Here is a 12,401-nt window from a genome sequence, read left to right on the forward strand (position 1 = left end):
AATTATCTACTGGTTAGGTTTTCTAAATATCTCTAGGTCTCAGAATTAAGATTCTTCTACATTTAAGCCTGATCTCTGGCCCTCTAGGTTGTAAATGAGAAACCAGTGTCTCAGAATGTCACTGAAGACAGGTTTAGTCCATTGTAATAAGTCTCCATTTGAGTTGAGGGTTTGGGGTCTTCAGCGTGCATAATGAACCAGCTAGGAATTACATGTTCATGTGACTATGTACATAAAACTGGCTCCAGAGAAAGACAAACATGAGGGGAGATTAGGAATTTTAGCATCACTTCAACTCAAAATCACTTAACCAGGAAAGAGATACCAATGGAACTTAATATTCTTTAGCTACGTTTAAGTCTGAAAAGACTCATTTTGGAACCTGCAATGGCACAGGAAACAATCCCCAAGGAAATATCTAAAACTGACCTACAAGCAGGAGACTACAACCAACCAACAAAGCCTGTTTCTGCTGATCTCTAGCTCGACGGTTCCTACCTTTCTTCCTGCCTCTGTGCGGTTCACAAGCTCAGCATGGCCCCATCCCTAACATCTCGGTCCTTCATTTCTTCTTTAAACTGCTGCAGACCACTGAGGTGGAGGCTTGAGGAGTGGCTCCAGGAGAGAGAGACTTTGTGACAGGGGCAAGAGGAGAAATGAGGGCAAGGAAAGGAAGGGGACACATCACTTCTTGGTGTGTTGTGGCCAATGCTGCTTTCTGTACAAAGGTATTTTAAAAGATTCTAAGATACAGCCTCAGCTGAGAACAACGTATTCTCCCTTCTCGCACTCCTGGAAACACTTTTCTAAATGCTGCCCCACTTTTAAGAGCTAGCTTCATTGCCTTAGTCAAACCTTCTCAGATCCCTCTAGCCCTTCTTCCCCTAAACCCAATAGCTCTTACTGGTGGCAATTTGACAGCCATGCCACTGCTTTACAATCTTTCCCAGAAACCATTTCAGCTTCCAAACAGTGGTGTCCCAAGTTTCTTGGTCAAGTGATCATGTGGACTCCAACACGTTTTAGATTTTAAACATTTTGCACATTATTTACAAAAAACAGTTACATACAGTGGTCACCTTTCCAGGTCAGATCTTAAAATTCTGCTTACTCATAACAGTTGAAAAGTGGTGGAAAAAACCAAAGAGTAATGTTACCAAAATAGGAGGAGAGTAAAGCACTCATTTAATTGTATCAGATGCTATTTGTTGGGAAGTCATATAGAGAAAGGAGGTAGAGTCTGTTAAGACTCAGAAAAGAATCTTCTGGTCCATCAAAGGGCATATTTTCCTATCAAACACAATTTCCATTCATCTAAGACAACAACACTATCACAAACTTGATTTTTTTGTTTCTCTGAAATCTTGAGAAGAGAGTGAAAGTGATCATGAAAACTTCCTGAGGTAACTAACTGGCCAAGTTGGAAGGTAGGTGGGAAGGACAAAGATGTAAAAAAAATAAGCAAGCACACAGTGGAAAAGTAATTGTCTTTCAGTTAACTGACCTCCTGTTGATGGAGGAACAAAGCGTGCACCCTGTCTGGTCGGGTCATCTGGGAGAGGAGAGACGAGGACATGGGCTCAGCAGGCCTCTGGGGCTGACTCGGCACCTGGAGTGAGCAGGGGTCGGGGAGGAGTTGAGCCTGTATTAGTACGTAAGCGAGATTTGTTTACAAACTAGGGCTCCCTAACTTAGCCAAGTCCACACTGCCATGTCTTCATTTATGGCCAACTGGACTATAGGTTTCTTGGGGGACAGAGCACATCTTCTGTTTTCCCACATCCCTGACAAGGGTTACTGCACTGTGTCATGCTCCACGGTGGACGCGGTCTTTAAATAGAAAGGTAATAGTAAGGCTCTGTTAATTTTGTGTTATAACATAGGGCTTTTTATTCCTCCCCTCCCATTATGCGAAAGAGTTTTCCCCCTTTAAACAAAGTTTTCTATAAGGTCAGAGAGATTACAGAGAAGGAACAAAGAAGGTGAAAGATCTTAGGTTCTCCTTTAGCTGTTCCAACTTTTTTCAAGCCTCCCTTTATGTTATTTGGCATTCTGGATTCTTGTCTTCTCTAATGTTAACATTAACAATTTTTAAAAAATATTTTAAAAAACATTTTATTTACTTTTGGCTGAGTTGGGTCTTGTTGCTGGGCGCAGGCTTTCTCTGGTTGCAGCGAGCGGGGGCTACTTTTCATTGCAGGGCGCAGGGCTTCTCCTTGCGGTGGCTTCTCTTGTTGCGGAGTACAGGCTCTAGGCGTGCGGGCTTCAGTAGTTGCAGCATGCGGGCCCTAGAGCACGTGGGCTTCAGTAGTTGTGGTGCATGGGCTTAGCTGCTCCGCAGCATGTGGGATCTTCCCAGACCAGGGCTCGAACCCGTGTCCCCTGCGTTGGCAGGTGGATTCTTAACAACTGGGCCACCAGGGAAGTCCCAACATTTAAAATTTTAACCACAGAAACACAAGTTACAAGGGCAAACTTTTCATAAGCTTACTATAAAGTTATTCAAATGTTTGCAAATAGTTATTGGGAAGGGCAAGTATCCAGTCTTTTAATTTGATCAGTTCATTATTATAGTCTTTTCAGAATAAAAACATTCTCCTTTTCTTATAATAAAGCAGATGTATTGTGATACCAAAAATGAGGCTGTCTGAAATATACTATGAGAGCCATTCTTCAAGATTGGTGTACATATAATGTCCCATTAAGTGGGCATTAAAATGAAAAACTATAGCTGGAATTAAGAATACAACATTGACTAACCTGACTCAATGGAACAATTTAAAAGATAATCATGGATTATGATAATGTTAAAGGAAAACATGAGGCCAGGAACTCTGAATCACTGTACCAAAGAAAGGTAAAAAACAACAAAAAAACCCTAAACCTTAAACTTAGGACTATGGTCATTTCTCTAATTTCACTTATGGGAAAAAATATTTTAATGATAATAAGCTACTGATATTCAAGTGGTTTCAACTGTTAGCATACCACAACATATTAATTTAATATACATTTTAAATCTAAAAATTAGCAGTCAAAATTACTATCTTATTCAAAGGTAAAATCCTACTGAAGTTTTCTTAGTTTTAAAAAACAGACAAATGCGTGATCTATTTTCAAAGATGAGTGCCCCAATTTAAGGAAAATAAAAATCTCTACATAACAACATGCATTTCCCCCTCTGCTTTGATGACAGTAAATACGTTTTTCAGAAAATAAGTATTTAGCCTGTCAAATTCTTTACAGTGTTTCAAAAAGTTATTGACTTAAAAATCCGAAGTTGTAAAGCCCTAAGAAATAGGGTTAATAATGGAAATGCCAAAGGGCTGCAATTACAGAGGTGCTTCTTGGCGTGAGTACTATCCCAGTATACGTTTCTCCAGAGTGAAGGAGAACATGTGCCTGCCTCAGTAATACCTCCCGCAGAGTAACTGCTGCATTTCAGGAGCAGGAAATTTTAACAAGCTTGTTTGCTCTCTCCAGCTCACAAACTTAAAAATCTAAATAATTTTTTACAGCCCGAATGTTCCAAGAATGTTTTTTTCTGTTTTTCTTTACTCTTTATATATGTTCTACAATGTTTCAATCAATGTACCTTTCTTTTTTACTTTCAAAAAATCATTATGTGGCTCTATACAAAGGGAACTGTCTTAGAGCCTGTTATTAGCTTGTATCAGAAAGGTAAATACAATTTCAACTTTTAAAAGTATTAGGAAGAAGTTTTCTGATTATAGAGCAATCAATAAAAACAGTACCTTGCCTAAGTTAGCAATAAAATACTCTAGGGCAAAGTGCTAAAATGTTGATCATATAACTAGTTTTTAAGATTTCTATCATTTAGTTTATATTAGTTAGTTTCCAAAGGCATCAGTCAGTCCATCAAAGTTGGGCATCGAGATTTGTAAAGAAACAATGAGTTTCAAAGAATTTCTTCAGTAGTTGTAATAGGCCTTGTAATCAGATCTCTACTAAGAGATCAAAATTGTACATAAAGAGACATGAAGATTTTTATTTTTGTTATTAAACATATCAACTTTTTTCTTGAAGTTAACTATGACATAAGTAGAAAATCTACCTGGTTTGAAAGTAGTTTTTCTTTCACTAACTAAACCCCATTGTTTCTCTGCATTATATAACACTCAAAATATTTATTTTAAGGAAACCTCAGCATATGAACTTACGGATTATAAACAATTTCTCATTAAAAATGCAAAGACAAATGTTATTCAGGTGCTAGTTTATTTACCTTATTATTCAGAGATAATTTCATGATGACCAGTTACAACACCAGGAAATTCATAGAACAAAATTTTACAGACAAATCGTTGCTTTTGAATTTAATTCTAAAAAAGTATGCTATCCCATTTTCACATACCAAGCTGAGAGGCCATTTATACTATTTCTAGGCTAATTTTTGCTTCCTGCGAGAGGGAAGATGATTTACAATGAACTTTAAGTATCTAATTCATGTCCATCATTGTTGAAAAAGAGAAGGGAGCCGAGAAGGCCAGGAGTAGGAGGACAGAGAAAATGCCACATGGATTTAGGAGTTGGGATCACTGACAGTAAAATATATGTTCTTTGGTTAGCAAAGCGAAAAGGGGGAAAGTACTGCATACATGATAGATACACACTAGCATTCTAAAGCAGGAGACAAGAATGTCCAGAGTGTATTCTTCCCCCACTGCCAGATGGAAGGGCTATTATTATAAATGAAAGGCAGCAGTAGTGGATGCCAGGCACTTTTGTTGTGTGCCAGATTCTGAAGTCCAGATGTGAGCAGGTTACCCCTGGGACAGGACAGGCTTCAGCTCCCGCAGCAGAAGAGAACCAATCACAGTTTTCTCAGTGTTTATGATAAGCTGGGCTGTAGAGTCTTCCTTCAGTTCCACCGTGACTAGCATCAATGACCCACTGTGCACAGTTTTAGCTGCAAACCTGGAAGAAAAAAAAAAAAAGAGAGAGAGAGAGACCTTTTATCATGAGGGGAAAGAAGGAGACAGCATACATTCAAATAGGTTTAAAATAACTCGTTTTTTTCTCAATAATTTATTACAGGTTCCCTACTGCCAGAAACCCAAAGCCAAGCATTCTTCTGAAAAATCAATAAACTGCCCAGCACCATGCTTACCACAAGCAGGTAATTTCAGTGTATCTTTGGAACAGAACAGAAAAAGGAATTCTATTTTACTTATTAGTTTGACCAATAGACGCATGTGAATAATTCTCTATTACTACATATTTGGGAATCATTTATTCATTTGATATTTTAACATTTCACCATGCATAGTGCCATTTAAAATAAACCACTCTATTTTTATCTTTAAAACATGTTAAGAAAAAGGTACCTTTCTCAAAGAGCTTGAACTTTTAATTCCTCATCTGAAAATGATTATGCAAGACATTAATTTTGTGTGCATTATAAACTCTTCGTAAGTTTCAATGAATTCAGACATGTTCAATATTCAGCTTCAATCTCTAATGTTGATGACATGTAACAGAATCACGTGAGAGCCAAGTGCAACACCCTGCTCCCTCCGCTTGTATTTTTTTTAACGTTCATAACGTTAGATCTTCTTTCTGCTTTAGAATGTAAAAGAGGAAACTTGAGGTCTAAGGCTCCATTACTAAATTCCGAGACACGAAGAACCTACTAATTACATGAAATTAAAAGCAAAACTAGCCTTTTAAGCACTGCAATTGACTGCAAAGCCGTTGGAGGCACAATGAACTTCTGTCAATCCTGCTAATTCATTCTGCCTGCACAGTTGAGCCCCAGAGACGGGAAGAGGGTGGTCCCCTCCTAGGCCTCCATTTTCCACGTAGAGCATGTTCCACACTTTTGGGGGGACGGGGTGGGGGACGGGGTTTGCTTGCAGGGATGACTGGAGAAAAACAAAGTTGCTGCGCATGAGCTTTTGAAAACACTAGCAAGTGTAGAGCAGGTCTGTGACCTGCTGTGACCCCACTCTGCAGGGCTGATCCCCTTTCCCCTTTCTGGAGGACACGTGTCTGAATCTGAGCCATCTGCCTCAATCTGCGCAACATCTTCAGCCACAATGGCACCCAGTTAGCCCTGACAGCAGCTCACAATACATAAAAATCAGACTGCTGCGCTGACAGCGCGCCGTGGCCTATTCAAGAGCCAACCAACTGGTCAGTGTCTCATGTCTGACAATTAGCATGGGCCTTGCACAGAGCCCACGGCGTCCTCGGGGATCTGTTTAATTACCATCAACATAAAAGAGGGAGTTTATCAGGAGACACTCAGAAAAACTTCACTCCTGACTTAATTAAAATATTAGCCACTTAAGCAGGAAGCAGATTCTCTTTAAATGAAAAGTAATTTTTTTGAGTTTTTTTAAAAAAATGACATCAAAATCCCATAACATATTAGATTCTTTCTTTCTTTTTCTTTTCTTTTTTTTTTTGTGTGTGGGGACCTAACAAGCCATTTTTGGCCTAAATCGAATCATGAAAATCAATTTTCCAACACTAATTAGAATAATGCATCAAAAGCAAGACAAATATGCTAATTTTACTAAGATGAACATATTATCAACACTTTTAAGTCGTGTTTTAAAATGTTAGTTAATGGGTGGTAGACAAAGTGTGTTAGAAACCTTCGTAGACATTTATTTGTGTACTCGCTCCAAACATGCTGAAGACTTGTAAGGAATCTGATAGAGCAGTTTTTCCACTGAGAGAAGCAACTATAAGTAGAGCCAGTTTAGGAACAGAAATCATACCAATGTTTTTAAAGAGGTTTTATAAAGCTCTGGACATACATACCCATTTGCTCTTTAGACGCCCATACACGAGATTAGGAACTAGGCAACTCAGCTGCCTCTTTGAGAGAACACAAGATCACCAGCCCTGAAATGACCTCTCTTTTCTATCACCCCTTGCAGGTTTCTGCATTTCTTTTGTCCAAATTTTCGAGGTTCTTCTGCTTCATAGGAGAGCCCTGTTTCTGTATTTCTGTTAAACCATGTCACCAGATGATAGATACTAGGTGGCTCTATTGTCTCACCCATTTATGCAACTTTCCCCACAGATGTGGTCATCACCAAATCTTCATTCAACAAATATTTCAGCAGAGGTCCCTATTTCTGACAGGGTTATCATTATGTCAATGATAGTCTTTATTTAACTTAACACTTTTGCCTTGGGAACACGGAGAAGAAGACTGTGTCTGAAAAGGAACGCAAAAGTTCCTACTGACTGTTGACTGTCAGGGTTGCACAGCCCCAAAGCACATTTTATCTCTTTTCTATTAAAACTTAGGGTTGATGTTACAATAATATAAACTCAGCAGAGATAAATGTCAATTTTGATGTCAGTATGTTTACAGAGATTAAAACTAGTGTCTTGTACCTGTTTTAAAAATCCTAATACCACAAAATGCTCAATACTGGAAAGAATAGGGGCACATAAGAGGCATTTGCTTACACTGCAGTGGAAACACGCTAAGCAAATCATCCTAGCAATAAAATCTGTTACCTGGTGTGAAAGCTACTGCCTTTTAACTAGGTCTGTATGTTCTAATGGGCACAAATGATAGAAGCAATGTTTTAAAGCAGAAGACCAGAAGATCAGATGTTCTGACATTCTCATTTCACAGTTCAAAAAGGATGTATTTAATTGGAACACAGCATGATTACAATTGGTTTGTTTTGGTCCATGAAAGCAGAAGCCACCCCCTCCCCCCAAAATTTATTAATCATTTAACTTCCAAACAGGCTATTTAAAAGATAGTTTAAAAGATAGTTATGGAAAGAGTACTAGTTGGTAAATAACAAATAGCTAGCTTTGGGATGTAAGAAACACTGATCATAAAGACAGCTTGGGTCAAATACCTGCATATTAAATTTAATGGCAGACATAAGCACCTTTGTACTTGGCCTCAAACTAAGATCACACTGACAATTTTTTTTCCAGAAAATCTGTGAAGTTTTTGATCACTGTAATGATAATAGCAGCTATCATTTATTAAATGCTGTGTGCACTGGGTACTAAGTACTTCACTTGCATTACTTCATTTGATTCTGAGTCAGATCAATCTGTAGGTGAGGAAACTGAGGCCCAAAGACGTTGAGAAACTCGCTCAGGGACATATAGCTAGTGAATGGTTGAGCAGGAATTTGAACCCAACCTTTCTGATTCTAGATCACACACATTCTCTTAATACATGCAAAATGCCCTCTTAATATTTGTTTTTTAACTGTCAACAGGTAAATTAAGGTTTTTCTTATTTACCTAATATGCATATAATCTATTATTGTTCCAGAAACTTTAAGAAGGAAGATTTTTCTCTTCAAAAGTTGTGTACCTGATTTGTAATATTCTGTAATTCAAAGCATCTTGACTTGATGCTTTGCCACAACACATTTTAAAGTTCTGCCTTTAAAGATTAAAAAAAATAAACAAACATTCCCCACCCCCACTCCTTCAAAAGAGACACCAGCAATGAAAAATACAAAACGTTGAATGGAGCTGTAATGTAGGGAGGGACGACTGGGAGACCAACCAACCTCAAACACCAGTAACACCACAGACGAGAACAAATAAGTGGATGACAGTTACAGATGTATTGCCTATGTAAGATGGGCTCCATGTTACTAAAAGGATACCAGCTAGGTATTTTTCATTTTCATCCTACCACCAAGCACTCACTGTTTCTAATCACCAACTGAGAAGGTAAAACTGTTTGGATATATTTGTATTTCCTCTTGTTAAATGTCTTTTTGTCTATTGTCTCTAACAACTGACATTTAATCTTTGACGTCCATAAGAATTCCTAAGATTTAAAGAAAAAGATGAAATAAGGTGGTTGCCAAACCTAAATCAAAGTATGTACTACTCTTCTAAAAAAGTTAATTTGTTTTAACTACTGACAAAATTATGAGAACAGGTCAAATAACGACAATGAATTTGAACAAATATATTATTTACGATGCACGGACTTACTCCTTCATGCACTTAAACCATACTTCTTTTAGATTTGTAGGAAAATGCCTATGGACCTTAAATGCTCTTTGTTGGAAGGAAAAGAATCCTACAACTCAACTGTTTTAATAACTGAAATGCTGATAGAACAACATGAATTAAAAAATATTTAGCTGAGAGGCTGCATCAATCTCCAGGGTATTCAGAAACATAAAACTTTTTTACGCAGAATCATATTTGCTACACTTAATGCAACAGCTCAAAGACATGCTTTTTCTTCTCTTGGATAGTCTTCCTGGTTTCTGATTTTTCTATTCTGAGTTCAATTTTCTTGTGTTTTCTGTTCTACTGGTTACCAGGAGCTGTGACAATGGCCCACTCAGGCTAAAACTTTTTTTTTCCCCACTCTGTACATGAAGCCTTCAATTACTGTCTGCTGAAGCAGACAGAATCCTATTAGTAAGAAAGACGATCACAAGATGCAGTGCCCTGCCCTAGCTATATAAAAATAATTAGTCCAAAGTTGACAAATGTGTAATGAAGTCGCACAATGACTATACGTAAGAAATACTGGTTTGAATAAGCCTCCTAACATTGAATACCAAAGCATGTTGATTTGGAGTATTATTTTCCAAAGGATTTAAAATGATAAACCCTTATAATTTTGAGTTAATATAGCATAACATTTTCAAAAGGCAGAGAATTTGTAAGTTGTAAAAAAAAATCCCATTTCGTTGACTATAAAAGTGTATTTTGAAGTTAAGCTCATTACACTATTGAATTAATATTAAGAAAATATTTACATGTGGTTCAAGTTAAGAGAATTTATCCAAAGCAATGTATTTTTCCCTATTATTTCTAAAAAAGCCAGCAATATTGTAGTGTTTTCCTTTAACATTCTGATTAGAATAGTTAAAACAAAAAATAAACTACCATCAGAATTTAGGACTCTCTATTTTCTATTCTAATCTTTAGAATTGGTATAAAAAGTGATTCCCTACACTATCTTGTCAATGATGCATTCTCTTTATACAGGAAAGCTAAGAAAATCTAAGTGCACTTTCTCAAAGGAGATACGAAACATTCCAGTTATTCCAGAGCATTTTTGGTTTGTCTGTTTGGTGTGGGTGGGGTGGGATAGGACTTAACAGAAAACCAGAGAGTAAAACAAATAAATTCTTACCCCATTCTCTTTGATTCCTTATAAAATTGTCAACCCAGAAGGAAAATCATCAAGAATACCTTTCTTTCATTTTTACATGAAAACATTTATATATTCCTATTTGTAAAATTGTTGCATTGTAGAATATTACTTCACAAACAGTGGAATTAAATAAAATTTAAATATACAATGTTTTAAAGCAAAAATCAACTGCAGTTTGGTTATTTCTGAAATATCCAAATATGCCGCCTTCTGTGTAAAAATTAGAGGTCCACATTTGCTTTTCAATGAATTGCTGCTCAGAGCCTGCAGAGATCAAAGCAGTCAGATAAAAAAGCAGTGCTGCCCTCTAGTGGACAACCACCAATGTGAGAAAAACTCTGATCACGAAATAGGTTCCACAAATCTTAGTCCTGGTTTGAGATGCCAATTTGTTTTTTGTCTGTTTATTTGTTTGTTTGTTTTTTTTTGGCTGTGACACGTGGCTTGTGGGGATCTTAGTTCCCTGACCAGGGATTGAACCCCGGGCCCTCTGCAGTGAAAGTGCCAAGTCCTAACCACTGGACATTCTCTCCGATTTGTCATATTATAGAAAAGACCGAAGCCTGGCATCTTTATATTAACAACTGTTTGTACAAACTTTTGTTTTAAGACAGATGAAGTATGGTGACTATAGTATCAGGCTTATAAAATTAGGGCACCAAGCCATCAAATGTCATTCTTATCCATTATGGTCCTTCAAAATGACCCAGTATTTAAATATTCCATAGTTATCAGGGGAAAAGAAATAAAACAACTAGCAAACAAAAACAATAACCCAAAGGTTGATCAACCTAAGAACCAAAAAAAGGAAAATATCAAAGACTCCCACCAAGAAGTAACTATGTCATTCATGTTTCTAACCCCAGCAGCAACAAAATCTGTCACAAAGGTCTTCAAAAAATATTGAATGAAGGAGTTACACAATATAGATGTTTTAGGATAGAAACAATGGTATATACCAGTATTTCCCCTATTAATAACCATAAACATGTATACAACAGTGATTCACTGGATGAGTTTAAGGACTAGAAATGAAATAAGTTGTTCTTTACAACTACTTTAAGTAAAAAAAAATTTATTTTAATCCTAAAACAATAACGGTCTTTAAATGTGTTGATAAATTAAAAAGTTGGCTACTAGGTTGCCATGGATTCACAGTTCCATTCACAACACCTGATTTTTCTAATAGTTAAGGACCTAAGTAACAACAGTAAAACAACATTTATTCTGTAAGGATTGTAATTATTCACAGGTTGTATATGTTCAAAATTTGCAAATTAAAAAAGTGACAGGATAAACAAAATCCAAACCATAGATTACGATATACAGGGGGAAAAAAAGAACGTAAGTACTGAATACAAGTTAATGAAAGCTGTCCTAAGGTCTTACTGAATAAGGTAAGAACTAAAATAGAATCGTGGCAGAGACATGGCTTTCTGTTTTCACGCAAATATCACCCCTTATAAGGTCAATTTGTTGTTCACGAAAGGGAAAAATAAGTAGGTTGTATGACAACTGTTTTTAACAATACTACTGTATATGAATGTCAGAATTCCTGAAACTGGGTTAAAATGTAAAATGTTGAGACTGCTGAAAGGCAAACTTTTACTTATGGTCTAAGACTGTTTCAGAGCTACCACTGTAATGTGCTACTCTAGTTAACAAAAGACTTTCTTGGCTGGAACACACTGGATAAAAAGAAGAAAAACCTAAATCAAACATCTTGTTTACTGATGTTCCTGAATGACTAACCTGTAAAAAAGAAACATAAACACAGAAAAATATATTTTAGAACATGCCATGTGGCTAGCATTAACTATGAACTTTTGGAACACTTATCTGCAACCACTTGGAATACTGGGTCCTGCCCCAGCAGTCCTGAATCTGAGTTTTTGGGTGTGGGTCCCAGGAATCTGAGTTTTACACAAACTCCCACATAGTTCTTTTATACAGAACAACGTTAGAGATTTTGAAGGTATAGAATTTTTGGCTTCTGCATTTTGGTCATTTTTATTCATTAGTTTATCAGAGGACAAGCAATGTAATTAAAGCAAATGCACCTCAGTTTCTACACTATTGAATACGAATCTCCTTCATAAACACTTAATTTCTTTTTTGGAGGGACACACGAAATTTTTTCTGGCCCGGGATAAACCTAGGATTTCCAATGCTAGTCTCTCTAACCTCCCCTAAAACACATAAAATCTTCACCTTTTAACTTTTCCGTCTATTCATATACTGGTTTACT

At 36.9% G+C, this 12,401-nt stretch overlaps 1 protein-coding gene across 4 annotated transcripts in view; it reads right to left on the reverse strand.

The window, feature by feature from the left end:
• Positions 1-4,233: 4,233 nt before the first annotated feature.
• AP3B1 (adaptor related protein complex 3 subunit beta 1) overlaps positions 4,234-12,401 on the reverse strand; it is a 275,059-nt gene continuing 266,891 nt past the window's right edge. Inside the window, exons 27-28 of one of the 4 annotated variants that reach the window (XM_060295923.1) lie at positions 5,349-5,382; positions 4,837-4,938 (exon numbers count right to left, since the gene is read on the reverse strand). In XM_060295923.1, the coding sequence (XP_060151906.1) occupies positions 5,379-5,382 (4 nt within the window). In that variant the 3' untranslated portion in view covers positions 4,837-4,938; positions 5,349-5,378. Of the gene's footprint in view, positions 4,939-5,348; positions 5,383-12,401 lie in introns of those variants that run through there. The other 3 variants (XM_030846347.2, XR_009563389.1, XR_009563390.2) reach the window with 3 other exon arrangements.

Source organism: Globicephala melas, chromosome 3, assembly GCF_963455315.2.
Source record: "Globicephala melas chromosome 3, mGloMel1.2, whole genome shotgun sequence".
NCBI lineage: Eukaryota > Metazoa > Chordata > Mammalia > Artiodactyla > Delphinidae > Globicephala > Globicephala melas.